At 53.9% G+C, this 27096-nt stretch overlaps 10 protein-coding genes and 1 non-coding gene across 11 annotated transcripts; 8 read left to right on the top strand and 3 right to left on the bottom strand.

The window, feature by feature from the left end:
- Positions 1-177: 177 nt before the first annotated feature.
- CAOG_00325 (NADH-ubiquinone oxidoreductase IP subunit) lies at positions 178-1550 on the top strand. The gene is made up of 3 exons (XM_004365139.2): positions 178-409; positions 826-970; positions 1100-1550. The coding sequence occupies exons 1-3, from the start codon at positions 194-196 to the stop codon at positions 1312-1314; spliced, it is 576 nt and encodes a 191-aa protein (XP_004365196.1). The 5' UTR covers positions 178-193; the 3' UTR covers positions 1315-1550.
- A 256-nt stretch (positions 1551-1806) lies between these two features.
- CAOG_00326 (endophilin-A1) lies at positions 1807-4331 on the top strand. The gene is made up of 5 exons (XM_004365140.2): positions 1807-1860; positions 2345-2413; positions 2934-3006; positions 3159-3954; positions 4091-4331. Exons 1-5 carry the CDS (start codon positions 1831-1833, stop codon positions 4143-4145), a joined length of 1023 nt encoding a protein of 340 aa, XP_004365197.1. The 5' UTR covers positions 1807-1830; the 3' UTR covers positions 4146-4331.
- Positions 4332-4599: 268 nt separating this feature from the next.
- CAOG_09306 lies at positions 4600-4672 on the top strand. The gene has a single exon. It is a non-coding gene; the product is annotated as a tRNA-Val (tRNA).
- Positions 4673-4879: 207 nt separating this feature from the next.
- On the top strand, positions 4880-5761 carry CAOG_00327 (RNA-binding protein; the record flags this gene model as incomplete). The annotated part of the gene is made up of 1 exon (XM_004365141.1): positions 4880-5761. The coding sequence occupies one exon, from the start codon at positions 4880-4882 to the stop codon at positions 5759-5761; it is 882 nt and encodes a 293-aa protein (XP_004365198.1).
- A 130-nt stretch (positions 5762-5891) lies between these two features.
- On the bottom strand, positions 5892-7346 carry CAOG_00328 (ribosomal protein L28). Its single transcript, XM_004365142.2, has 2 exons — positions 7320-7346; positions 5892-6555 (listed from the first exon to the last, which is right to left on the bottom strand). Exons 1-2 carry the CDS (start codon positions 7337-7339, stop codon positions 6117-6119), a joined length of 459 nt encoding a protein of 152 aa, XP_004365199.2. The 5' UTR covers positions 7340-7346; the 3' UTR covers positions 5892-6116.
- A 168-nt stretch (positions 7347-7514) lies between these two features.
- Positions 7515-10636, top strand: CAOG_00329 (lysosomal alpha-N-acetyl glucosaminidase). Its single transcript, XM_004365143.2, has 4 exons — positions 7515-7838; positions 8133-8226; positions 8370-8486; positions 8672-10636. Exons 1-4 carry the CDS (start codon positions 7549-7551, stop codon positions 10529-10531), a joined length of 2361 nt encoding a protein of 786 aa, XP_004365200.1. The 5' UTR covers positions 7515-7548; the 3' UTR covers positions 10532-10636.
- Positions 10637-10883: 247 nt separating this feature from the next.
- Positions 10884-14142, top strand: CAOG_08400 (hypothetical protein; the record flags this gene model as incomplete). The annotated part of the gene is made up of 10 exons (XM_011271668.1): positions 10884-11365; positions 11474-11590; positions 11705-12018; positions 12088-12166; positions 12238-12379; positions 12468-12569; positions 12650-12755; positions 12887-12960; positions 13033-13202; positions 13296-14142. 10 exons carry the CDS (start codon positions 10884-10886, stop codon positions 14140-14142), a joined length of 2433 nt encoding a protein of 810 aa, XP_011269970.1.
- A 158-nt stretch (positions 14143-14300) lies between these two features.
- Positions 14301-16149, bottom strand: CAOG_00331 (electron transfer flavoprotein alpha-subunit). Its single transcript, XM_004365145.2, has 3 exons — positions 16131-16149; positions 15250-15607; positions 14301-15134 (listed from the first exon to the last, which is right to left on the bottom strand). The coding sequence occupies exons 1-3, from the start codon at positions 16137-16139 to the stop codon at positions 14482-14484; spliced, it is 1020 nt and encodes a 339-aa protein (XP_004365202.1). The 5' UTR covers positions 16140-16149; the 3' UTR covers positions 14301-14481.
- Positions 16150-16360: 211 nt separating this feature from the next.
- CAOG_00332 (small inducible cytokine subfamily E) lies at positions 16361-18183 on the top strand. The gene is made up of 5 exons (XM_004365146.2): positions 16361-16542; positions 16742-16767; positions 17019-17124; positions 17246-17806; positions 17965-18183. The coding sequence occupies exons 1-5, from the start codon at positions 16452-16454 to the stop codon at positions 18129-18131; spliced, it is 951 nt and encodes a 316-aa protein (XP_004365203.1). The 5' UTR covers positions 16361-16451; the 3' UTR covers positions 18132-18183.
- Positions 18184-18511: 328 nt separating this feature from the next.
- On the top strand, positions 18512-22868 carry CAOG_00333 (hypothetical protein). Its single transcript, XM_004365147.2, has 2 exons — positions 18512-18914; positions 19556-22868. The coding sequence occupies exons 1-2, from the start codon at positions 18709-18711 to the stop codon at positions 22575-22577; spliced, it is 3228 nt and encodes a 1075-aa protein (XP_004365204.2). The 5' UTR covers positions 18512-18708; the 3' UTR covers positions 22578-22868.
- CAOG_00334 (aminoimidazole ribonucleotide synthetase) lies at positions 22866-27079 on the bottom strand. The gene is made up of 9 exons (XM_004365148.2): positions 27046-27079; positions 26618-26731; positions 25750-25914; positions 25563-25672; positions 25419-25484; positions 25075-25308; positions 24839-24956; positions 23271-24728; positions 22866-23141 (listed from the first exon to the last, which is right to left on the bottom strand). Coding segments are annotated over exons 1-9 (2457 nt in total). The 5' UTR covers positions 27047-27079; the 3' UTR covers positions 22866-22950.
- Positions 27080-27096: the final 17 nt, after the last annotated feature.

The raw sequence follows: 27096 nt of genomic DNA on the forward strand, positions 1-27096 counted from the left end.
TCGAAAAGCGAGCCGGAAACCAGCCTTGATCGAAAGCGTTCAAGTCGTCTGTGTGTCAATCCAACCTTGAATTCTCTTAGCAATTCTCAGCTGCAACTTTGATGGACACACACACAACGCGAACCATCCATCGACACAACAAGGCAGTGAGTGGGCTGGCTTGGCAAGTTCAGTCTGCTTCTCTCGCTCCAAAATGCTCTCCATCCACGCTGTGCGATCGCTCGGCATCCGCGCCGCATCCACGAGCGCCACCGCCGCCGCCGCTGCGCTGACTGCCCCTGCATCCAAGGCGAGCCTTGAAGTTCACACCATCAGCGCGCCCGGCGCCGTGGCGACCGTCGACGCGAGCAAGACTGCTGCCGTCCACCGCCGTGCTTTCGAGACGACCAGCGCTCAAGCTCAAGCCAAGGTACCCCACCCTTGTCTCGCTTGGCCGTGAAGTGTGCTGTTCTGGATGATTTGGAAGGCTGTGCTGTGAGCGGGGCTGGGGATGACGTCCTCGTTTGAACGGACAAGCGCAAAAAAAAAAAAAAAAAAAAAAAAAAAGTCGCGTTTCCATTGCACTCGCTCTCTCACTCGCTGCTGGGACCGCGCTCGGGGCAACACCGGGGCTCCCAGCTCCCAGGCGGTCTGAGCAGCTCTTTCGGGTCGTTTTTGGGATCTCCCGATGCTCCATTGCGCGACCGCCTTCGCTTGAGCTGCCCCTCATTTCTTTCCCTCTTTTTTTTTTTTTCTTCTTGTTTTCAACTCGTTGTTGAACGTCTCACAATCATTCTCTCACGCCATTGATGCTCTGACTTGTTGCGTCAACCCTGACACATTCAGCCCAAGCCCCTGGATGTGACGACCGTGTCTGGCGTCCCTGCTGAGCACATCAACCGCAACGTGCGACTCTACATCCCAGCACGCACCGCAATGCAATCCGGCACCAACGCCAGCCGCAAGTGGCGCCTGGATTTCGAGGTTCCTGGTAGGTGGACGTGCTTGTTTGAGGGTTTGCAAGCGTCTCTGGCCGGGGTTGGGTGTGTTGAAGGAGAAACAAGAACGTTTTTTGCGATTTTCGATCGTTGACACTTACTTACTGGTCCCCGCTTTGTAGAACGATGGGAAAACCCACTGATGGGCTGGGCATCGTCTGGCGATCCTCTGCAGGCCCTCGATCTCGAGTTTGACACACTCGAGGCAGCAATTGCGTTTGCCGAGAAGAACGGCTGGGGTTATTCTGTTGATGAAAAGATTCCTCCAGTGCGTCGCATCAAGTCGTATGGTGCCAACTTTTCGTGGTCCAAGCGCACGCGAGTGTCCACCAAGTGATTTGGACATGTTCAAGGGGGCGCGGCGTCTCGTCCTTTTTCTCAAACAATGCCAAGCAACTATTGGACACGACGGTTGTTTGTTGTTGTTGTTGTTGTTGTTTTCTTCTCGCCCAAATGGTCTTGCCAGCCTCGTTTCGTGATTCTCGGCTTGTGTTGGTGTGTCAATGATTGCTTGTGTGTCGACTTTTTTGAATGTCGTGTTATCTCTGTCAATGTGAATGTTTTCTTGCTCCAGCCCGCTTCCTGCAGCACGACTCCGAGCGGCCACCGCGGCACAGCAATTTTTCGCTGCCTTTTTGTGCTTTTCCTTGTTTCTCTAGCAACGATCACGAACGCGGGCTATTCGATCGATCGGGCGGGGTTGGATCTACTTGGACAAAGTGAACTTGAACAACGGTTGCGATTTGCGCACCCACTAAAGCACTACTCACTTGCTGCTGCAATACCAAAATGATGCGATACCACCAGCACAACACGCTCACTCCACTATTATTATTTCCCATTCAATCCCACCATGGCCAAGTTCTTCAACAAAGTCAATCAAGTACGACGCTTCCACTATTTTTTTTTATCTGCTTTTTCGTTCGTTCGTGACGCGTTCGCGGCCCTTTTTCGCTCCAGCCGCGGTCGCGATTGCACCTGTGCTTTTTGCTACATGTTGATGAGTCGCGCGCTCTGCTCGACACCCCCGGTCGCAGCACATGATGAATGGTCGAAAGAGGAGGAGGAGTTTGGTGTAAAATCCAGCCGTCGTCAGCGTCGCTCTGCATGCGCCGAGCTCTTTCGCTGCTTACCCGCACACCCCGTTCGATCACCAGCTTGCATTGGGTGCCCGGTGTGCCTGCTTTTTTTGCTTTGCGAATGCGTCGACCGTTTCGAGCCGAGTGACGTTACTTTGAACCAGATCTCGCTTTTTCTTTTTTGTCTTTTTTTTTTTTTTTTTTTTTTACCGCTGACTTTTACTTTTGTCCCACTGTTTTGCTGCTCTTGTCCTTTGCTTTGTGCTTTGTCTTGCTCTTGCTATGCAGGCCATCAGTGAGCGCGTGCTCTCCGCCGAGAAGACCGAGCTCGAGGAGGAATTCAAGTCGTACGAAAAGGTGAGCGTTTTTTCAAAAACGAAAAAAAAAAAAAAAAAAAAAAAACCGGCTTCAACAAAAAAATCGTCGCAGTTCTTTCATTTTTCGTCTGTTTCCATTGATCGAGTTCGTTCGACTTGCACATGCTTGTGATCTGTGCTCAGCCACTTGATCAGCAAAGATCGTGTTGAACTGTGCTATTTGGCTGTGGAACGCGGTGGCGACGCTTGGATGGAAGCTCGGCGGGCAACTGTGTGCGGTTTCGTTTTCGACTTTTTGGCATCGTCATCCATTCAGGAATTCGCATGGTTTTGGGTTTGGGTTTGGGGGGAATGTGACGTGATCGCTCGCGCTTTCGCAGTTTGTCCTGCTGTGAACGGCTGTCTTGTCAACGAGAGTAGTTGGCGCTGGTTGTGGTCGTGGTGGCGGTGATTTGATTTTTTTATCGTTCCCAACAAAACCTGCGCGTTCATCCCCCCCCCTCAGTGAAATCACTCTTGCCATGTGGAGCTCACACAACTCTCTGGTCTCCCTTTCACAGAAAACCGATGCCACTGAGGAAGCCATCACCAGCGCCATCAACAAGGCAGAACAATACTTGCAGCCCAACCCGAGTGAGTTCTGTGCTCGTTTGGCTTTCTGCTCCTGAATCCTGTTTCTTGTTGTAGTGTCTGATGGATGAGCAGAGTACGACTCTTTTGTTTTGCTCACCAACCCCTCTTTTTTTCTTTTTGTCGTTCCGCACCTTCCCTTTTCCCCCATCCAGCTGCTCGTGCCAAGTTCAACGTGACTCAAAAGTTCAACAAGGCGACCAGCAAATACCCACAACCCGAGGGCGAGCTGGGTGACTCGATGATCAAGGGCGGCCGGGCTATCGGCGAGGATGCCAACTTTGGCCAGGCGCTTGTCATTGTCGGCGAGGCCGAGAAGCAGATTGCCGAGGCGCGCGATGCGCTGGACGCCGAGGTGCAGTCCAACTTTTTGATTCCGCTCAAGGAGTTCCTCAAGAAGGAGATTAAGGACGTGAATTTCCATCGCAAGAAGCTCGAGTCGCGCCGTCTTGATTTCGACTACAAGCGCCGTCGTGGCCACAAGGGTGGCCAACCCGACCCCAAGGCAGACGAGGAGCTGCGCATTGCCGAGCAAAAGTTCGAAGAGTCAAAGGAGCTCTCGTGGAATGGCATGCAGGCGATTCTCGAGAACGAGGCCGAGCAGGTCAGCCAGCTCAACGCATTCGTCCAAGCACAGCTCGCCTTCCACAACACGGCAGTCGATGTGTTGACTCAGCTCGCCCAGTCCCTTTCGGACGTTGTCCAGTCAGCCGCCTCGCGCCCCAAGTCAGAGCCCCGCTACGCTCGCACCGCTCCGGCCGAAGACACGTACGGCAGCTCGTCCTATGGTGGCTCGTCCTCGTACGCTGCCCCCGCCAGCAGCGCGTCGTCTGGCAGCAAGGCCTACCGTGCACTGTTCGATTTCGAGGCTGAGAACCCCGGTGAACTTACCTTCCGAGAGGGAGACACCATTTATGTTTCAGGGCGTCTGGATGAGAACTGGCTTGAAGGGTATGTAGCTGTAGCAGCATGCAGCGAGTGTCGTAGCTCATGTTGTTGCGCTTTTGGAGTTGTTCGCTTGTTAAGGTTGTTTTCTGACTGTTTTCTGTTGTTTTTTGGGTTGGTCGGTTTTCCTGCAACACAACAGCTCGTGCAATGGTCAATCTGGCATCTTCCCTGTGCAGTACATCGAGTACAACTAATGGACTACGACTTGGTGCTTGTGTGCAGTGCTTGTGTGCAGTGTCAAGGTGGTGTTGCTGGTTTTTTATGTTGCTTTTCTCTTCTTATTCTCTTTCAAAAAAAGTTCGAGCGATTGGAAGCAGCGCTGGCGTGTGTTTCTGCTGTGTTGCAGTGTGTTTCATCAAAGTACATGATGGTTGGATCGTTCATTGCAGCAAACGCAACAAGGGGGGAAAAAAAAAAAAAAAAAAAAAAACGGCATCAGACCACACTTGGAGCGAATCAGACTACAAGGCAGTGCGGGCACTGGCACACTTTGCTGCAATCAACTCGAACACCGCCACGAAACGCCCGCACGACACAATTCATCCTTTCTTCACCCCCTCGCACCATCTGTGATCCGTATGGAAAATGCCCAGCTTTAACGAGTATTACGAAGGTCTGGCTGGAAACGGTCTCAATCCTTTTTTGGCAACTCGAATGGCGCAGTGGTTAGCGCGTCTGTTTTACACACAGAAGGTCGCAGGTTCAATCCCTGCTTCGAGTAGCGTTTTTTTTTTTTTTCTTTTTTCATGCTCTCTGTCTCTCGCTCTCTGTTGTTCTCATCGGTTTTTGTTTTGCAGAACAACAGCAACAGCAACCCATCTCCTCTTCACCGGTTGTTGCCGTAAAGACCAAATCTCAGTCATATTTGATATTTCTTTGCACCTTCTCGATTGATACTCCCCCCCCTTCGTCCGACAGGCACTCAACAATGAACACGGTCAGACAAATCCAGCGGGTCAACGAGCGAGAACTGCAGCGAGGACTCACGGCGAGCCAGTCATCGAGCGCGTCGTGGCACGACGAGTTTCGCGGATCGGCGTACGTGCATGTCGGCGGATTTCCGTACGAGCTCACGGAGGGCGACTTGCTGTGCGTCATGTCGCAGTACGGCGAGATTGTCGACATCAACCTGGTGCGCGACAAGAAGACCAACAAGAGCCTGGGGTACTGCTTCATTGCGTACGAGGACCAGCGGAGCACGGTGCTCGCCGTGGACAACTTGAATGGCATCAAGATTGGCAACCGCACCATCCGCGTCGACCACGTCAAGGACTATCGGCTGACCAAGGACTTGCAGGAAGCAGAGCCGCTGCTGCCCGGCCAGACACCGCTGGAGGCCGCGATGCAAGCTGCTGCGAAGCGCGCTCCCAACGACTCGTCGTCGTCCAGTGCTGTTGTGCCTCCTTCTGCCTCCTCCTCCTCTGCTACGACATCAAACGACAAACTGGATGATTATCGATCGCCAGCGCGCATCTCGTCCGACGACGACGGGACGCTGGACCGAAAAGAGCGCAAGCATCACAAGGAGCACAAGGAGCACAAACACCACAAGCATCACAAGGAGCACAAGCATCACAAGCATCACAAGGAACACAGGGAACACAAGGAGCACAAGGAACACAGAGAGGACAGAGAACGCCGGCGGCACGATGACGATGACGATCGGTACTCGCGGGACGACAAGCGGATACGCCTTGCTGATGATGTTGATTCGAGCGCCAGCCGACCTGTTATTGGAGCATCCTCGGCGATTTCTGCGTCCGCAGCTGCTGTTGCAGCCATGTTTGCTGCAAGCGGCCGCGGCCGGTGAACAATAATACAGTCTTTTCTTCTTGTCCACTCTTCTTCGTCTCAGGGAGGCGCACCACACTGCATCAACCCTATTACTCATTACTACTGGGGATCAGAACACTGGCACTGACAAACTACATGATTGAGGGAAGGGTGGCTGTTGTGCTGGGGATTGGGGGTTTTTTTTTTTTTGTGGTTTATTTGTTTATACCGTTCTCTAACAAATACTTGACAGGTCCAGAAGACAAGCAGTTTTAGAAAGACAGAGAGGAAATGTGTGTGGGACGCAGCTAAGAAACATCAACGGGGAGAAAAAAAGAAAACAAAAAGAGCACTTTGTTCCTGTTTTTCCTTCCCGCCATCATGGTGCCATCTTAGTTCTTGGCAACCTTGCGGGAGCGGGCCTTCTTGACGCCAGCAGTCTTGCGGGTCTTTTGGGACTGGAAAAGAGCCGAGGTGAGGCGGAGAGCGTCGTGGGTGAGGTCGGCACGGTAGTTCTGGCCTTCGGTGAGGGCCTTGACGGTGGCGAGGGCAGCGCGCGAGCCCTTCTTGAGGGTGACCGAGCGGGTGGCCTTGGTGGGCTTGAAGGACTTCTTGTCGTTGCGGAGGGTGACAACAACGCCCTTGCCGTCAGCGGCAGCCTTGACGCCGACCGATCGCTTGTTGACGAGGCCGTTAGCCTTGAACGAGTTCTTGCCAGTCAGGTTGCCGGCCTCGGTCGAGAAGGTGACACCAGCCTTCTTGAGGAGGAAGGAGCTGTTGTTGCGGATAACCATCCACTGAACGTCGGACGACATGCTTGCTGCTGTTGGGCTGTGCAGGGAAAAGGGGAAAGAAAAAAATCAAAGAGTGAAAGCATGGTGAGCCAAAGCGAAAAAATAATAATATTAAAAAATAAAAATAAAAAGTCAATGGTTGCTCCAGCAAAAAAAAAAAAAAAAAAAAAAAAACTTTTGATCTCCTTCCTCTCGAGCACACGCGTCTACAACGAGTCCGTTTGAAGCGCGAAATCGGGTCGGTTGCATTGAGTGGCTGCACCATCAAGTTCTGGCAGCGGGCTGGAAGCTGGTGGATCCAACAGAGCAACCGAACGCACAAAGGAAGAAGAAGAAGAAGAAAAAAAAAAAAGAGAGATCTCGCGACCGCGTGCTCAAAGCAAACACAGACGATGGCTGTTTGGACGCTGGGGCCGATAGAGCCCCTCTCCAACTCCCAAAATCTGGTCCTATCCCCCAACAGTCGCAGTTTCGACAAGAGCGGCGGGTCGCTCGAGGCTGTCGCGGGCCAGGGAGAGCCGAACGAGCCCGTGTGGCGTGAAGACGGCCAAGCAGAAAAAAAAAATCTATTTTTTTTGTTCATTTCATTGTTGCTGAAGTGCGGATCCGCCGTTTGCCGTGGGCCAGAGCTGATGGTGGAGCAGCGACCGGGCTTTGTTGACGGTAGGCTGCTGCCTCGGCCGAGACGGTCGGACGTCAAGTCCTCACGCAAAGGGCAAAAAAGAAAGCGGAAACGAAAAAAAAAAAAAATCGATTTTCAACCGAAAAAAAAAAAAAAACCTTCGAAAAAAAAAAGCTTACAAAGAAGAGAGACCGAGCATCTAAAACGAGATCAGCATGGAAAACATTGGCATCTCGAGCATTGTGTGAATAACGCGTCTCTCATCATCCATCAACAAGTTCGCTCTGATTTGTGTGAATTGTTTTTTTCCACCTCGTTTTTTGTGCTGCATCTTGTACCTTGTCTGAGCTGATCATTCTAACTTTTTTGTTTCTTTTTTTCTCTTTTTTTCTATTGTAATCTCTCAACATGCGCAATTTAATGCTGCTGCTCGTTGCCGCAACGGTTGTTTGCGTTGCGAGTCTGGCGAGTGCGCTTGCGCCGACATCCTTTGTCGTGCATGAGACGTTTTTGAGCGCTCACTGGCAGGACGCGACAACGGAGGCCAAGCAGCGGTTTGTCGACCAGGCATCGCAGGAGGCCATTCGCGATATTCCCGACGTACAAGTGCTCGCTGCCGACCTGCTCATCCATCGCATCATCCCCAACCACGACAAGGACTTTGTCTTGTCGCTGATTCCCCTTGCGAACGGCACAGAGTAAGCACTCGCCGTTGCGTCTGGCTGTGACACGCTTTGAAGGGGGGTCTTTTCGTTTTCCCCCCAATTATATTCACCCCGCTCGTACCTTTTGCGCTGGGACGTGGATTTTCCATCGGGGGTTTGTTCGCAAAACTTGGCATGGTCGACACGTTGATCGATTTGCATTGAGTGCATTCTGGACGAAGGGGGGCCAGCTGGAGATTTTCCGTCCTCAAAGGACAAGTGTGAGGGCACACCTCGCGCCCGAGCGCTCACTTGACTGACTGCCTGCTTGTGCCCGTCCATCCGCAGACACGTCTTTGAAGTGGAAAGCAATTCGACTGCCATTTTCCTGCGCGGATCCTCTGGCGTTGCGCTGTCATCGGCTTTCAACTACTACTTGAAGGTACGCACATCTCGCACCTTTCTTTCAAGACGGCTGGCTCGATATCCGACGCCGCTATGTTGTGCCCAGCGCTAACTGCTGGTCTTGCGCGATTGCTCACCACCACCACCCCCCGCCTTCCGCCTTGCACAAACACCAAATAGTACGTCTGCAACGCCAGTCTCTCGTGGTCTGGGGATCAGCTCAACATCCCAACGACCCTGCCTCGCGTCCCTGCCAAGGTCCGCTCTGTCAGTCTCTTTGAATGGAACTACTACATGGTAGGTTTTCCCCTGCGAAAAAAACAAAACTCGCACTTTTATCCCCTTCAGTTTTGTTGGTCGTTCGTTCCTTTTTTTTTTTTTTCCTTTTCTTTTTTTTTTTTTTTCCTTCTTCTGCTTCTTCTTCTTCTTCTTGTTTGTGGTTATTGAAGAGAAATTTTTGATTGGATTTGATCGGACCGCAGAACGTCTGCACAGTCAGCTACTCGAGCGTGTGGTGGGAGTTTGCCCGCTGGGAGCGCGAGATTGACTGGATGGCCTTGAACGGAGTGACCATGCCTCTGGCCTTCACCGGCCAAGAGTACGTGTGGCGCCGCCTGTTCCACTTGTTCAATCTGACCGACTCGGACTTGTCGCCGTTTTTCGCGGGCCCTGCCTTCTTGGCCTGGGGCCGCATGGGCAACATCAAGGGCTGGGGCGGTCCCATCTCGCTCGAGTGGATTTACAAGCAACGCAATCTGCAGGTGCTCATCCTCCAGCGCATGCGAACCTTTGGCATGACCCCTGTTTTGCCGTCGTTTGCTGGCCACGTTCCGAGCGCGCTCGCCCAGCACTTCCCGAACGCAAACATCACCCAATCCTCGGACTGGAACAACTTCCCCGACCAGTACTGCTGCGTCGGCTTCCTGGACGCGTCCGACCCTCTCTTCACGCAGATTGGTGCCGAATTCTTGCGCCTGCAGAATGAGACGTACGGCACCAACCACCTGTACAACTGCGACCAGTTCAATGAGATGACCCCGGCCAGCACCGATCTTGGCTACCTCAAGCAGGCAGGTATGGCCGTCTACCAAAGCATGACCGCGTACGACCCGGCGGCGGTCTGGGTGATGCAAGGCTGGCTCTTCTTCAACGAGGCGGCGTGGTGGAGCAACGACCGCGTCCAAGCCCTGCTCTCCGGCGTTCCAGACGACCACATGATCATTCTCGACCTGTTTTCCGACGTGACGCCCGTTTGGAACAGACTCGAGTCGTACTATGGCAAGCCATTCATCTGGAACATGCTCCACGACTTTGGCGGCAACATTGGCCTGTACGGCATTCTGCCGTCCATCAACGAGGGTCCGTTCGCCGCCCTCGCCACGCCCGGCAACACCATGGTTGGCATCGGTCTGACCCCGGAAGGCATCAACCAAAACTACATTCTGTACGAGTTCATGATGGAGAACATGTGGCGCAGCGCGCCGGTCAACCTGCCGACGTGGGTGGACGCCTTTGTCGGGCGGCGCTACGGTCCCTCCACCCCCGCAGTTGCCAAACTTGCCTACCAGCAGCTTCTTCAGAGTGTCTACAACTGCACGAACGGCCAGTACTCGGTGACCAAGTCGCTGCTTGAAATCCGTCCTGCCGTCAACATGTCGCGCAACGGATTCATGCCCACCAACCTGTACTACGATCCCGGCCACGTCATTCTTGCTGTCGACCACATCCTGGCTGCCGCCAAGAGTGCTCCCCAGCTTGCGTCCGTCGTGCCCTTCCGCTACGATGTGGTCGATTTCACGCGCCAAATGCTCAGCAACCTCGCTATTGACTTCCACAGCAACCTGACGCTTGCCCTGACCAGCAAGCAGGCGCATCTCGTGCACCTCTACGGTCAGGGAATTGTTGGGCTGATTGCCGATCTGGACGAGCTGCTGGTGTCGGACGCGCACTTCCTGCTCGGTCCGTGGCTCGCCGCCGCGCGCTCGTGGAGTGAAAACACTGCCGCGCAAGATCTGCTCGAGTTCAATGCTCGAAACCAAATCACTCTGTGGGGCCCAAACGGCGAAATCACCGATTACGCCAGCAAGCAATGGGCGGGCCTCATGTCCTCCTACTATCGGCCACGGTGGGAGCTGTTTGTGTCGTTTGCCTCCGCAGCTGCAGAGTCTGATCTTCCGTTCAACGACGCTGCATTCAACGCTGCCGTCCTTGAGGTCGAGAAGGCATGGCAACACTCGCACCACAACTTTACCGTCACCCCTCTCGGCGATTCCATCGCCATCGCTACTCGACTTCGGGCCAAGTACGATGCGGTTTTGCGTGCCTCGACTCGGATGTTGTAGGAGTCGTTTATCTGGATGTGACTTGGGTGAGATGTTTTGTGTGTGTGTGTGTGTTTGTGTGTCTTTCATCAAAAGTGAGTCGCTTGTTGCGATTGTTCCATCACCTGCGTTCAGCTATTGTCTTTATCCAGCCATTCCCGTGAGACAGAGTTGCCTCTCGTACGTGTTCAACACTTTTTCGCAAAGTTGGTTGCTGTTGGTTCAAATTCGGAAGTTTTGTTTCACTCCCATTTCTCGCGTTTAAGGCTGCGCTTTTTGTTTGCTTGGCCTTGTTGTCTCTCCGGAGCCCGGCGCAAGAGATAGAAAACTGAGTGGGACAGGCAGCTCTCCCGGGGCATTGAGGCCCACATCCATGCCATCCGCTATCGGGAGTGAGGAGGCCGCGCGGTCGTCACAACCGCCAGCGACTGAAACAAGTCCGAGACCGCTCTCCAACCCGATACCGCCCGCCCGAGATGCCTTATCGCAGGCTCGGAGTCATCACACTGGATCACAAGCGTTCGGGAGGATGACATCGCTGGCTGCGCGCCAGGCCGCCGTTGCACGCCATTCTCGAGCAGCGGCGCCGAGCACCACCAGCACGCAGGCTGCTGCCGAGGTCTCAGATCGCATCCGTTCTGCAGCCATTGCGCATTCTAGACCAAGTGCAGCCAGACCGTCTGGCGCATCGCCGGCTCCTTCTCCAGGGGCAACCCCGAGCCCATCCCGAGGGCCACAGAGTCGCTCAGACGCTGCCCGATTGTTTGCAAGCACGCCTTGGAGTGGCTCCTTGACAGCAGATCTCAGACGACAGCTGGTGAATCTCAGCACGGAAGCCATGAGAACGCTCGCACTGTACGAAATTCACAAATTGACGCTCGTTCGGAGTGGTTGTTGACTTTGCTGTCGACCTTGCGTTGTTCTTCTTCTTCTTGATCTCTGTTTTGTTTTCGCTCTGTATAGCGAGACATCACCAGGTGGAATTTTACAAACCCGGACACGGTCGGGAATGCTGGAGGCAATTTCACGGAATTTGGATGCCAATCCAGGAAGCTTGGCAACCGTCCAGCGTCACCTCGGGTGTGTAGTCATGCTGCTGCCAAATGCAAACCTGAGCGATATTGCATTGGGTTGTGGGGGGGTTAGTGTGAGGTCATTTTTGTTTGACAACCCGACTCATCTGTCGACATCTAGTCTCGCATCTTCCTCGCCGTCTCAGCAGGCGCCAACACGAGCTCATCGGGACGCTGTCAACCCAGCACCCTCCACGGTTGACCTGCAGCGAGCTCGGAATGTTCTACTTCAATCAGCCTTGGGTCTGCAACAGCAATCAGTGCCGCAGGGTCCATCCACGTTTTTCCAAGCTCTTCAAGCCTCGAGTCGTGCGCCCACACCAGATCGGCTTGGCTACTTTTCTCAGCATGCTCCGGTTTATGGCTTTGAGTCTAATCCCTTCTATCCATGCGTTGCCGAGCGTTGGAGAAACCCACTGTTTGCCGTGCATTTCGGTACGGGCAGGATTTCGGAAACTATCAGTGCGCTGTCGTTGCTAATACTGTTCCGTGCTGGTTTTGTAGCTGCAGGCGAGGCTGAGGCTAAAGAAGTCGTTCTGGCGCCCCAGAGAACAAGAGATATCGAAGCCATACGAACACTTCAGTAAGTGCTCACCCTTTTTTTGTTGTTGTTGTTGTTGTTGTGGACAGCGTATACTGACCTCTTAGCTCTAGCGGCGATTCATTTCGATTCGTGCTGCGAATTTGTCCACTGCACAAGTCCTACACACACTTTAAAGACGGTCGACTTGTCTTCCACGATGCGATGCCGCAAGACTGCGAAATCGTCCTCAACGACACGGTTATCAAGCACTCGGTATGATGCATGCGCTTGGTTGCCTCCGTTGCCAACGTACTAGACATCGACTCGATCATTTTCGGTTTTTTCCCTGTCGCTCGAATAGTGCGAATCCACTGCTATCAAACACGAGGCCTTTGATGTGACCCAGTTTCTGCTCTTGCCGCTGAGCAAACTCAAGCTCCGTGTGTCTTCCTCTCGCTTTCGTGTATGTCATGCTTGCATTCTGCAGCTTTCGTGGCTATGCACTGACTTCTTGGCTCGCTTTGTGTCGCGAGACATTTGCAGTCTCTCTATGTGGCATTGCACTTTGTTGATGTCGTCACTCCTAGCTTGCTCCTGAGCAAGTTTGTGGCAGCTGCTCAATCGAGTGTGGAAGAGTGTGAACTCAAACGTACGAAAGTCTTTGTTTTCGTTTTTTTGTTTGTTTGTTTGTTTGTTTGTTTTTCGTTTGTTTGTTTGTTGGGGGGGGGGGGTTGCGGCGAAACCCAAAAACGGCATCCTCACTCGCTGCACTTCTGACAGTCTCAAAAATTCTTCATGCAACCAACGGCGAAGACATTTCCTCCGTTGATAACATCTTGCCTTTAACATGCCCTGTAAGGCTGTCCAATGTGCGGCGCTCGCTTTCTTCTAAGCTCTGGAGCCGCTCACTTGCACGTCTTTTGTAGATTTCGAAAACTCGTATTCGCACAGCGGCTCGGTTTGCCAATTGCAGTCACATTCAGTGCTTTGATTTGGGCAACTTTTTGCAGGTGATTGAGCACAACGCTCTGCTCAAGTGTCCGATCTGCAATAATCGAGTGCCAGACAGCGTGCAAGATTATTTTGTGATTGATAAGTACGCTGGTTCAAACGCTGTTACCGGGACTGTTTCTGCTTTTTTTGGCGGCACTGACTGAGAAGGTTGCGGTGTTGTTTGTTGCACCGTCAGGTTTGTGAGCAATATTGCAGCCCAGGCAAACCAATCGATCTTGCAAGTTAGAATTCAACCCGTCGGCAATCGCGTCCAATGGGACGCGCTCCTGCCAACCGACGCTTCTCATCAATCACCGGCAGCACTCGCTTTCTCTGGAAGCGCTCAATCCTCTGAGACAAATGTGATTGACTTGACCGACATCGACGACAACGCTCCGGATGACACGCCCCTGGTCGGAGTCTCAGTTAAGCTGGAAGCGCCCGATTCTCCAGTCCTCGTCACCGCCAGCAGCCATCAGCAGTCCACGAGCAGCAACAGCAGTAGCTTGCCTTCGCCGCAATATTTTGCGATGCCGTCCTTCGTTAGCAACCCTGTCGCCGAAACCGCAATGAGATCATCCTCGAACATACCACCGCCTGCCATTGCTCCTCGCAGCATTCAAGGTGGCATGGATGTTGGCACCGGTGGTGACCACGACGTTGCCGGGGAAAGTGCAGACAGCGACGAGAACGACAACGAGCTCGGCAACGATGATTCTCAGGACGTCCAATCGCTGAGTTCTGGCAGCGACCTGGACTTGGTTGGCGACTTGCAGAATCAACTTGAAGATGACGATTTCGCTGAAATGAGTTCGGAAGACGATCTTTTCGCTGAAGCGAGTTCGGAAGACCAAGACGCGAGTGGCCAGAGCCGACAAAGCTCCAAACGTCCGCATCTATCACCCGAAAGTTTCCTAGAGCCTGAATCGGACGAGGAGACCAATGAAAATGGGAGCGACGGCCCATTTAGCATGCCTCCGCATGTGTCAAGAAAACGTGCTCGCCTTGACGAGCAAGACGAGCAAGACATCGACGAAAATTGACAAAATAGAAGAGCCAGGCAAACGAAAAAAGCCTGAAGCAATCTTGAGATGGCTTGGTCATGTACACAACACTAGTATTAATATTTGATTTCCCCCTCCCCTTGGAATTGTGAGCATTTGGGTTTGCTTTTTCGAGGGTCATGGCAACCAAAAGGAAAGTACTCCCATCCGCAGGAAAGTAGAATGTTACATTTGGTTTGAACAAGACCAGGATGACACAATGTCAAAATGCAAAAGCAGAGCGACACTCGCAGGCCAACGATTTTTTTTTTTTTTTTTTGTGTTGAAAAGAAGCAGAAAAAACCATTACAAAAAAACAGAAAAGTCCATACAACAGATTTACTTGGCCTTCACCTTCGAGGAGAGCTCGGGGACGGCCTTGAACAAGTCCTCGACAAGACCAAAGTCAGCGACTTGGAAAATCGGAGCCTCGGGGTCCTTGTTAATGGCAACAATGGTCTTGCTGTCCTTCATGCCAGCAAGATGCTGGATGGCGCCGGAAATGCCGATGGCCATGTAGAGTGTAGGGGCAACAATCTTGCCAGTCTGGCCGATCTGGAGGTCGTTGGACACGTAGCCAGCCTCGACGGCAGCACGAGTGGCACCGACGGCGGCGCCAATCTTGTCGGCGAAATCGTACAGAATCTTAAAGTTCTCCTTGCTCTTGAGCGCACGGCCACCAGAAACAATAACCTGGGCGGCAGCGAGCTCAGGGCGATCGCTCTTCACGAGCTCCTGTCCGACAAAGACGGACTGGGTCTGATCGACAGCGCCGTCGGAAGAGGACTCGACAGCAGCCGAGCCACCGGTAGCGGCAGCAGGCTCGAACGCGGTCGTGCGGACAGACACCACCTTGACAGCATCCGTTGACTGGACGGTGGCAATCGCGTTACCGGCGTACAGGGTTCGGACAAACGTGTCCTCGGACTTGACGCCAATGATATCCGAGATGGGCGCGACATCGAGCTTGCCAGCAATGTTGGGGATGATGGCTGTATATCGCAAGAACGCGTGGAAGCGAGATGTGTGGTCGAGATCAGCAGCAGCAGCAGCAGCAGCACACAAAAGCAGCAGCAATCAAGCCAAGAAAACAGCTGGAAAACTCACTCTTGCCAAAGGTCGTGGCAGGGGCAACAATGTGCGTGAAGGGGGTCTTCTTGTGCGCAGCAATCACAACGGGGGTGACGGCCTCAGTCAGCAGGCCCTTGAGGCCAGCGTGCTCGACGGCAACGACCTTGGAGACACCCTTCACCTTGCTGACCGTGTCGGCAACCGCCTTGGGCGATGCGCCGGCGACGAGCACGGTAATGTTGCCGCCAAGCTTGGAGGCCGCGGTGATTGTGTTGAGGGTGCCAGCGGCGAGAACGGCGCCGTCGTGCTCGGCAATCACGAGCGTTGACGCAAAGCGCGCAGACGCCGACGAGAAGAGGCGAGCAGCAGCAGTGGGAGCGGAAACCAAGCCGGTCTGTCCGTTTCAAACCCAGATCGTGAGTGTTTGTGTTCGTTCCCTCCATTTGTTTCGTCAAAGCGAACGAGGGGGGTGGGGTTGAGGGTGAAAGGGGTCCATCGACCAAGACAGAAGGAGAGGAGGAAGTTGGGATGGATCCTAACAGACTGCAGTGTGGTTGGAAGTTCCAGCCCCCCCCCCACCTTCTACAGACGCAGTCAAGTATCTCCCTCCTCTTCCTCTTTGAGAGAGTGAGGGACCCCTCCTTCAGCTGGAAGGCGGCAGTGAATCAAACGAGAGAGAGATCGCTTCCTTTTTTTTTTTTTTTTTTTTTTTGTTGGTTTGTGTGACAGCAGGTCTCGTCCCTTATGCAGGGCACCCCGTCCAGCCTGCCTGCCTGGAGGGAAGATGAGGAGAGCAAGAGAGAGACAGAGAGAGAGAGAAACTCGGACTCGATGAAAGGAACGACGACGAGGTGCGTTTGTCAAGAGGGGAAAGCAGGTGATTTTGCCGTCCTCTTCTCGTGGATGAACAATCTTACACGAAGCATTGTTTGGGGGGAAAAGAGTGAGCGGCGAGACGGAATATGGGAGATTAGATTGAATTGTAAAGGTTATCGCGAATACTATGTTAGATCGAGCGTTTGAGGGGGGGGAATTGTAACGGAGTGGATTGACAAAGAGCTCGCAAAGCATCAGTCCAGCTCTTCCCGTTGAACCCATTCATGCTGTCTCTTGCGTCCCATAGCTTCAAAGCATAACGTAGAATCTCGCTTTATCAAATCGCACAGCTTTCCCCCCAAAAAGCAGAAGCAAAAGCAAGCAGCAACAGAACTCACTCCTCTCAAACTCAACCTCCGAACATGGCTTCTGTGATTGCGCGCAACGCCATTCTCGCTGATGAGGCCATCCTCGCACTGAGCACTCAGCTGCGTGTTCTCGAGACTGCCGCTCGTACGTCTGTGGTTGTCTGTCTGGTCCTTCTTTGTGCTTGCTTGGTCGGCCTTTTCTCTTTGTCTTTTTTTTTTTTTTTTTCTTTTGTTCCTCTCCTTTGTCTGCATCCTTCTCCGTTCGCGCTCTTCTTCACCAACTCACGCAATGTCTGCTTTGTCTGTGCATTTTGTCGCGCTCTCGTGGCTCGTGGTCTTGGCAGGCGAGCGCGGTCTCCTCGCCGACTCGGTAAGCTCAATCGCTCTGCTCTTCTTCCTCGTGGCTTTGCTTTTTTTTTTTTTGCTTCAAACATCCACCGCAGACGTCGATCGGAGAGCGCTCCCATCGCAGCACTGTTGTGTCGAGCATTTGAGCGATACAAGACATCCAAAATGATCTGACGCCCGCGTGACGCACACAACAAAGAGGCCGAGGGCTAGATGGCTCTGTTCAGCAGTGCGCTGACATAACTCGATCCGTGTTGTCTCATTCTAATGTAGAGCGATCCCAAGATCCAACAGCTGCAGTCCGAGAACGCTGCATTGCGCAAGGCGGTGGCGGACGCCAAGCAGACGCTGATCGACCTGGAACGCAGCCACGGCCGCAGTGAGTTGAGTTTGTCGTCTTGGTTGTGCGGTCTTTGTTCACATGCCACTCATGCCATGAGCACGCCGCGCTGCGTCTGCTACCTTTACACGAAAACTACACAAAACAAACCAAAAAACAGCTGTTGTTGATGCTCCTTCTGCATCGGCCGCTGCTGCTTCCACTAGCGCCCAACCAATCTCGCAAGCCGCCAAGGGCAAGGCTGCCAAGGCGGCTGCCGCTGCCACCCCTGCAGCTGCTGCCGCTCCTGCTGCGGACAAGAAGGCAGAGGCTGCGCCTGCCGCCAAGGACAAGGGCAAGAAGGCCGAAAGCAGCGCTCCTGCCTCGACCGACGCCCCCGCTGCCGGCGAGGACGCCAAGGTGCACCAGCTCGACTTCCGCGTTGGCCGTATTGTTTCTGCCAAGAAGCACCCCGACGCCGATTCGCTCTATGTCGAGGAGGTCGACCTCAACGAGGGCGGCAAGCTGCGCACCGTCGTCAGCGGCCTTGTCAAGTTTGTCCCCATCGAGCAGATGCAAAACCGCCTGGCTGTGCTCCTCTGCAACCTCAAACCCGCAAAGATGCGTGGCGTGCTTTCTGAGGCCATGGTCATGTGCGCAAGCACCCCCGACAAGGTCGAAATCCTCGATCCCCCAGCAGGCGCTGTTCCCGGCGATCGCATTGTTTTCGCCGGTCACGAAGGTACACGCTCATTTCCCTGGAGAGTTGGTTGGGGCAGATAAAAAATGGCGAACGTGGCGCCTCGTTTGTTTGTTTCGAGCTCATCGGTTGCTCAATTTGTTTGTACGGTTTTATTGTTGTTTGTTTGTTTGTTTCTTTTATCCCCGTCGTGATCGCAGGCAAGCCAGACGAGCAACTCAACCCCAAGAAGAAGACCTGGGAGACTCTTGCTCCCATGTTCAAGACCAACGACCAGCGCGTCGCGACCTTCAACGGCGTTCCGTTTTCAGTGGATGGCAAGGGTGTTGTCAGCGCGCCAACGCTTGCCAACGTCCAGGTCAAATAAACGACGCCGTTTGCACCCAACGACCCAATAATAAAAAAACGCATTCTTGACATGTTCCAGTTCAACGTCCGTCTGAGTATTTTTGTTTTGAACCTCCAAAAAAGAAACAACGAAAAAAAAAAACCAAGTCAAAAAGTAAAAATAAAAACAACAACAAATAATCACAAAAAAAAAAAAGTTTTTCTTTTGCGGTTGACATCATGCAAAAAATATACAACAAGTTCACTGCGCAGCTGAATGTCAACGCAGGGTCGCTACCACGCGGATTTCGTACAAACATGTCTGAAGTGACAATTCTGCACAACACTACTCAACAACGTGCAACGATGGCTGGAACCAACAATGGCGAAACAAAAACGCCACTCTTCAAGCTTTGACATCTTTTTTTTTTTTTTGCTTTTTTTTTTTTTATTGAAACTCGCTTCATTTACTCCTCAACAACTTTTCGTCTGAATTCCCCCCCCCCTTCTTTTGCGCTCGGAGAACTTGCAACCAACAACAGACAGAAAGAGGTTTTGACTTTTTGCAGGCTCCAGCTCCCTCCTCCTGCCCCCGACAACCCCCCCGCGCCGCCTTGATGTATCCAGGCCGCCAGCACAGGGCCACAAAAGGTCTTGGGTGCGGCTTGCTCCTGCTCTTGGTGTGCAGCGCCGTTGCGCCAGCTCTCCTCGCCACCGCGCAGCAGCAGCATGATGCACCCTCAGCTACACAGGCTCTGGCTGGTCCAAGAGCCCCCGAACAACAAGCCGGAGCGATGGGCCACGGTTTGACAGCAAATGCAAGGTAACCTAAAAGCAAAAAAGAAAGAAAAAAAATAGAAAAAAAAAAAAGGCCGACACGTTTCTCGTCCCGCAGCTTACGGTCTGCTCAGCGCGTCGCGAGTGGGGCGCCGCGTCCGTGCAGCCAGCGTGAGAGTGCAGGTTTGTATCTGCCTGTTTCCGAACAGGCCGACGCGGCAACAGCACGACGCAAGGCCATCGAACATGGCTGAACTCGCAAAATGCGGTGCTTCCCTTTTTTTTTTCGTTTTTTTTTTTTTCGTTTTTTTTTTCGTTTTTTTTTTTTCTCCTTATGACCCCTTTCGCTTCGGCATTGTGTTTTCGCGCGGTTGCTTGGCTCGCTGCCTGGATGAAGTCCCACTGCGCACAGTGAACGTGGTTGTTGTTGCCATTGTCATCGTTGCTCTCCTGATTTCTTTCCGCGAGCCAAAACCCAGCAGAATCCTCCATCCCGCAAAACTCGATCAAACTCGATGACATCCTTTTTTTTTTTTTTTTTTTTTTTTTTTTTTTTTTTTTTGGCCATCGAGATCACTTCCATCGAGATCACTTTCAATCTTCTCCTTCTTCCTCTCCCCTCCTACAGTGGATCGCCACGAACACGTCACTCACTTCATCCACCCTTGTCCTTGTTCTCGCTGCCAGACAACCAAATCCGCTCGCATCACTGGCTGCCGCGCAAGACGGGCCAGCCGACGTGCTCCGCCGCGACCATGACTATGACCTGGACGCAGACAACGACAACATCCCCGACTGGATGGAATATTGGTACGCGTGGTATCTCGAGTACAAGAACGGCAAGGCGGCCGACAAGAACTTTGCCGCCGACGACGACGACGACGACGATGATGATGATGATGACGACGACGACGATGGCAGTCCCAACAGTCAAAAAAGCAAGAGCAAAAAGTCCAAAAAGTCCAAAACGACCAGTCCCAGCTCGCCTGTTCCTTCCGCCGCACCAAACAGCCAACCCGAAGAGACATCGCATACGCTGGTTGCAGACGCCTGGGACTCGTGCCCTTATACCAGCTACTGCAGCCCACGAGTTTTCAACGACGTTTGCTCCAGTCTCGAAAAGAGCTGGTGCTACACGTCCAAGTGCGGTTGGACGGGCGTGGACTGCGTTCCTCGCCGCGATGGTGGCTCATCCGCCGGTCCAGCGGCGTGTCCCTCGGCCGCTGCCTGTGGCCAAGTCTTTGCCAACGGTGTTTGCAACCAAGAGTGCAACTCGTCGCCCTGCGGCTACGACGGAGGCGACTGCCTGGTGCTGCAACCCTCACAGCCGGCTGCCAGCGTCGTCAATGTTGATCTCGTGTTGCAGCCTACCTTGTCGTCTGCTCCCGATTTGACTGACCGCGTCTTTAGCTTCCACCTTGCCGTGAACGTGTCGTACCACCTCGAGGCCATTTGCTTGCGCCCAGTGTACTTGTCGCATCCTGTCCATTCTTATTCTGGATCAAGTTCGATCAAGAGCACACCCTCCGCACCCGCGTCTCCCATTGCTGTGGCACCTGTGCGCTTTGTCTGCATTCCATTGACTGGCTCGCTCATGGACACTGTGTCGCTTTCAAACATCACCACCTTCCTGGCTGCCATGCTGAACGCGCGTCCGACATCTCTTGCACTTGGTGTGTTTGCGGCTTTGGCATCGTACGGGTCGCCGATCGAACCGCCAGCCTCGCCCTCTGACACGAACACTGTCATCTGGGTGGTCTCGGTGATGGGATCGCTCGCTTTTGTCACTGTACTCGTCGGCACATTGGTTCGTTTGCGACGAAATCGCTCGCAAGCCGACGTGTCTGATGCCGCGATCGACGATGCAGAAAAGATGCGAGAACTGGGCATGCACGGCTTGCCGCCCTGCTTGACCATGCCGTCCCTGCAACCTCCACCAAAGCAAGTCCACATTTCAAGCAATCAGATGGTTGACCTTGCGTCGTTCGCCGATCTCGACGCCCTCGACTTTGCTGCGGCCTACAGTCCCCACCTCTCGTCCATTCCGTTCGCCTCGCCCGAGGCGTCATCCGGGTCGTCCGTGTTCTCTCCGGGTGCACCATCCAACGCCAAGCGCGCACGCATCGATGCGATCGAGATGAGCGAGTTTGCCATCCGCGATGGTCCAACTGCAGACCTGGCAGACGCCGAGCAAGTTCGATTATGTTGCCTCACGGGCAACCTGGCTCAGCTAGAGATGCTATTAAGTTACCGTGGCTATCGAAGCTTCTCGCCGAGTGACTCGGCAATATCGAGCTATTCTACAGGCACGAGCGCTTCGGTGGTGGAAAGCCTCAACGCGTGGACCAGCGCGGAGGTTTCCCCGTTGTCCCAAATCCTGGCATATGAGCCACCCATGGCGCATCCCATCCAAGACGGGGTGACGACGTTTGCCAATTCATCGCTATATGCCGCAGCCCGCGACGCCAACGGCAACACGCCGCTCATCATGGCTGCCGAAAGCGGTCACCTCTCCATCGTGTTGATGTTGCTCTCACGCGGTGGTTGCAGCGTCCACGAGCGAAACGTGTTTGGTCAAACTGCGCTTCATCGCGCATGCAATGCCGGACAGCGGTCGGTCGTGCACATGCTTACCTTGCCGCACCCCTCTGGCTTCAACATGAACTGCAACACGGGCGATATTTTTGGCGACACTGCACTCCACCACGCGTGCCAAGACGTGTCAGCTGCGAGTGTTGGTCTGTTTCTCGTCAACACGCTTTATCCGCTCCACTCCGAATGCGCTAGCTCGCACCATGCTGCCACCGCCTCCCCTACAGCGTCAATGGCGAGCCACGGTGCGTTGTCAGGGTCGCCGCCCTTGTCTGGAGCAACACCGCCCCAGCCGAGCAGCGCCAGCAGCGTTGGCAAGGAGCTGGACAGCCAACGCGACAGCGGTGTTGGAAGCGACCTCTTCAGCTGGTCGCCGCGGCCGCCAACATCGCAAGCGAGCGTTGTGCGGATCGACCTTGACGCCAAAAATGGCGATGGGCTCACGCCTGCAATGGTCGCCATTCGCAGTGCCTCCACAGAAGTCGCTCGCGCTCTCATTCAAGCTGGCTGCTCGCTCAAGGCAACAGACCACCTTGGCAACACGGTGCTGCACTGGGCATGCAAAACCAGCGATCTTGAGCTGGTGCAGCTTCTCTTGTCGCTCAAGTGCAACATTGACGCCCAAAACGACGCCGACGAAACCCCGCTGTTTGTCGCCGTCCGCGAAGGCTGCGCCCCGATTGTCAAGCTGTTGCTCGAAAAGTTTGCCAACCGCAAACTGGAAAACAACCTCGACCTCAGTCCGCTGCAGTTTGCCCAAACGCGCAACAAGACTGAGCTTGTCGAGCTGCTGAACGATTGGACACTGGCCACAAGCGCGCGGCAGCGGGATGCACAACGTCAAGTTTCAACGGCGACAAGCACTCCGCAGCCGTTGCCGCTGGCTTCGTCACAGCAACCCACGCAGTTCAACGCCCTGCTTCATCATTTCCAGCAGCTGCAGCAGTGGCAAGCCCAACCAAGCACCCAGCTTCCAGCAATTGCATCGAAGCCACTCCCAGCTTTGCGTCCCCTTGCGCCGCAACCCAGGGCGCTTGCCCCTGCGGCTCCTCGATCGGGATCCTCCACGTCGTCTTCGCCAAGTGCCAAGTCTCCTTCTCCACGCGACAGCACCTAATGCCTTCCGAATGGGTCTATGTTGTTTTTGGCTCCAAGCTGTGATTTGATGTTGTGCATCTAGTTAACATTTCAATTTGGTCGGATTTTTGTTGTTGTTGTTGTTGTTGCTCTTTGTTTGCGCTGATTTTTTTTTGTTCTGTTCTTGGTGGATGTGTTTTTTGTGCTCGATTTGGCCTTGTTGCGTTTTTTGACTGTGTACATTCCTTCGTAAGGGAAGGCTGGTATGTTTGTTTTGTGTTTGTTTTGTTGGTTGGTTCTCCTCGTTTTCTCGATTAAATCTCTCTCATCAACAAAGTCAAGCTTCATTGAAAGTAAATTGGCAAGCACAATAAAACACAACAAACACATCACTGGTTGACTCAACTTTTGCCTTATGCACTCTTCCAAGCATTGATATTGGCAATCGTTGCCGGTGCGCCGCCAGCAGGTCGTTCTTGCAGGTGTCCGACCACCCAAGCCTTTTCTCCTTGGAGTTCGAGGTCTGCCAGAACAGAGTCCACCTTGGCCGGGTCGACAATCAAGACCATGCCCACGCCGCAGTTGAAGGTACGCGCGAGCTCCTCTGTAATTCACCAGAACGAAAGAAAACGAAGGGGAAAAAAATCACGAAAGTGAGTTATCGACACAAAAAGAACAAAAAACGCGCAAAATAGAAATCCCATGCGCCTGCGGGGAGCGGGAAACCACTCACCAAGATCGACATTGCCAATCTGTTGCAACCACTTGAAAACGGGGGGCAGAGGCCACTTGTGAGCGTCTGCAACGGCCTGCAGCTTGTCACTGTACACGCGCGGAACGTTCTCCACAAAGCCGCCGCCAGTAATGTTGGCAAGCGCCTTGATGGCACGTCGTCGGATGGAGGGAAGCAAGCACTTGATGTACATGCGAGTCGGGGCGAGCAAGACCTCGCCGAGGGTGGCCGGGCGACCAAGCGCAGCCAGACGCCGGCCGTACGAGTAGCACGAGCGTGGGTCGGTGGCCATTGACAACGAGTAGTCGAACGGGCAAGGGGCAGCGTAATCGGCTCCGGCCAGCGAAACAAGATGGCGGACCAGGCTGAAGCCGTTGCTGTGCAAACCAGACGAGGCGATCGCAATGAGCACGTCTCCCGCTCCGAGGTCGGCCGCAGGCAGGAGAGCATCACGGTTGACAGCGCCCACAGTGAAGCCAGCCAAGTCGTAGTGGCCAGGAGCGTACATGCTGGGCATCTCGGCGGTCTCGCCGCCAATCAGGCCGCAGCCGGCTTGGCGACAGCCTTCGGCGATACCCTCGACGACGAGCTCGGCGATATCAACATCAAGCTTGCCAGTGGCAAAGTAGTCGAGGAAGAAGAGCGGCTCTGCGCCTTGAACGATCAGGTCATTCACGCACATGGCCACAAGATCGATGCCGACAGTGTCGTGCAAGTTAATGGTCTGAGCAACGCGCAGCTTCGTGCCGACACCATCGGTCGACGACACCATAATGGGGTCGGTGAGGCCGAGGGGCTTGAGGTCGAACAGGCCGCCAAAGCCACCGAGCTCGGCGTCGCAGCCGGGTCGTCGGGTCGTCTTGCACTTGGACTTGATGCGCTCGACGAGCTCGTCGCCTGCGGCAATGTCAACGCCGGCGTCGGCGTAGCTTACTGCAGCCTTGGCGTCGGCGGTATGAGGGACGGCAAACTTTTTGGCAATGTCGGTGCGGTGCTGCTTGCCCTCAAACTTGACCTGGTCGACAACAGTGTAAGCTCGCGCAAGCGCTTCGTGGAGGGTGGGGGCAACGGCGGTCACAGCAAGAACACGGCCACCAGAGGTGACGAGCTTGCCAGCCGACTGCTGAGTGCCCGCGTGGAAGATGTGCACATCGGCAGGCATGGCTTCTGGTGCCGGAAGGGAAATGGGCAGACCCTTTTCGTAGGCGCCGGGGTAGCCCTTCGATGCGACGACGATCGTAACGGCCGAGCCAGCCTTGATCGACAGCTGAACAGAGTCCAAATGACCGTCGACACACGCTTCGAACAGGTCGATCAGATCGACACCGTGCGAAGGATCAATCAAGGAAAGCACCGCCTGTGTCTCGGGGTCACCGAAACGACAGTTGTACTCGAGCGTCTTGGGTCCTTCCGGGGTGAGCATGACACCAGCGTACAGCAGACCGACGTACGGGGAGCCTACAATACACGATGAAAACAAACCATGATCGTCAGCAAAATAGAAGGGGGACAAAGGAAGATGGCAAAACAAACGCGAATTTGCCGTCTTCAAATGAAAGCGAACCAACCTTCGCGACGCATGCCGTCGATGGTTGGCTTGATAATTTTGCGCGAAATGGTGTCGAGAAGGGCCGGGGTCAGGAAAGGAAGGGGCGAGAATGCGCCCATGCCACCCGTGTTGGGACCCTGTAAAGTCGAACGGAGCGAACGGAGCGAAATAATTGAGAGACATTCGTTTGGAGGAGAACGAGATCAATCCGAAATGAAAAACAAACAAACAAAAACAAAACAAAAAAAGCCTCACCTCGTCGTTGTCGAAAATTCGCTTGTGGTCTTGAATGGCAGGAAGCAGGGTGAAGGAATAGCCGTCGGTCAGCGCAAACACGCTGGCCTCTGGGCCAGTCATGCGCTCCTCAATGACAACCTCAGCGCCCGCAGCACCGAAAATGTTGTCCACCATCATTTGACGCACTGAAGCGATAGCCTCGTCCTTGGTTGTCGGGAGCACCACGCCCTTGCCAGCTGCAAGACCAGAAGCCTAGTTTGGTTGGAAATTGAGTTGGTAACAGTGAGTCGGGACAAAAAAAGACGAAGAGTTTTCAAAAAAAAAAAAAAACGAACGCGAGAGGAATCTGAAGAGAAACTCACCTTAATAACGACGTCATGCTTCACAGAGCGAATGTATGCCTCAGCTGCAGCAACGTCGGTAAAGGTCTGCACGGCATTGTGAACGAACAAAGAAAAAAATCAGCCCAACGGAACATGTACATGATCGAGCGAAATGATGCTCACCTCAAAAGCAGCAGTGGGAATGTTGTGGCGCTTCATGAAAGCCTTCGAGTAGGCCTTGGACGCCTCAAGACGAGCAGCGCGAGCAGAAGGACCGAATGCGCGGATGCCGGCTGTTTGCACGCAGCCACCCCACACACAGTTAGAACACTGCCTGCTGCTGCTTTCCAAAAATCAAAAAACGACATACCGGCTCTGAAAGCTTCGACGGCACCATCGACAAGGGGCTGCTCGGGCCCGACGACGACAAAGTTAACATTGTGCTCGCGAGCGGCGGCAATCAACCGGGGGAAGTCGTTGTCTGGCACCGCCAGGTTGGAGATGCGAGTGTTGCCGGACGCCGTGCCGCCATTGCCTATGAACATGAACAATTGTGCAGCAAATGAAGAAGAGGTGAGATGTTGGAGCCACAACCAAGCGAGCGGCTTTGGATTTTCAATGACGAGACAGACACACACACACACACACACACGGATTTTCAATGACGAGACAGACACACACAAACACACACACACATGTGGCAAAAGCCGAAACGGACTGAAGAGCGTCATCCCCTCCCCCAAAGTCTCGACCTTCTCCAACTCGCCGTCCCTCCGTCATCAACCAAGCCTATAACGCTGTCGTTTTGTCAGTCGTGAGATTGCTCGCGCGGCAGTCAGGGCCACGGTGGCGTTTGGGCGAAATCAAAACATGGCCACAGCACCCCTGTTTTCCAATCCCCTTTGATTTGTTGCCGCTCACTTTGGGTATCGCAGAGAGAGAGCGTCGCAGCGCGAATGCATGCAAGATGCTGAGCGAGAGATGACCGAACATCCACGAAACAAGCCTAGACGGTGGGAAAGACGAACAGCAACTGAAAGTACACAAAGAAAAAAAAGGAAGGAGAAGGGGAGGCGGATGTGGACCCAGCGGGCCGTTCATCTTTGCCAAACCAAACGGAAAAGCCACAGCAGCACCACAGCACCACCACATCGCCAAAGGAACGAGAAAGCAAGCAAGGCAAACGAACGAACGAACGAACGAAACTAAAAGGAAAGGAAGGGGTGCGCGGCAGTTACCTGGGGCGACGTAGACGTGAGCGACGCGGGCAGAGCGTGCCAGAGTGTGGGCAAGAGCGTGCTCACGGCCGCCACTGCCGAGCACGAGGACGGTGAGCGAGGACGATGAAGACACTGTCAGAGTTGAGTGTTTGGTGGGTTTCAAACACCGATCAAAACAGGCAGTCCAAAAGTGAGCACGGAGAAGTCAATCTCATTGAACGGAGTGAGCACGAGGGCGAAGCGCCGCTTCAGCTGGCCAAGCGCGCTCTCATCCTCCACCTCCCACCTCCCTCCCGTCCCTCTTTGAGGAAAGTGGCAAATGCAGTGACAGCACAAACAGCTGCCTCGAGGCAGTCAACAAAGCGAACGAAGCAACCAAAGGAAGGTGCATGTGGGACTGTTGATGATGACTCCGACCAAAAGCAAAAGCATCAGATGTCAGTTACTCAAAGTTTCCAAGAGAGAGAGACGAGGACTGCGCGAGGATTAGATTCGGT

Source organism: Capsaspora owczarzaki, assembly GCF_000151315.2.
Source record: "Capsaspora owczarzaki ATCC 30864 unplaced genomic scaffold supercont2.1, whole genome shotgun sequence".
NCBI lineage: Eukaryota > Filasterea > Ministeriida > Capsasporidae > Capsaspora > Capsaspora owczarzaki.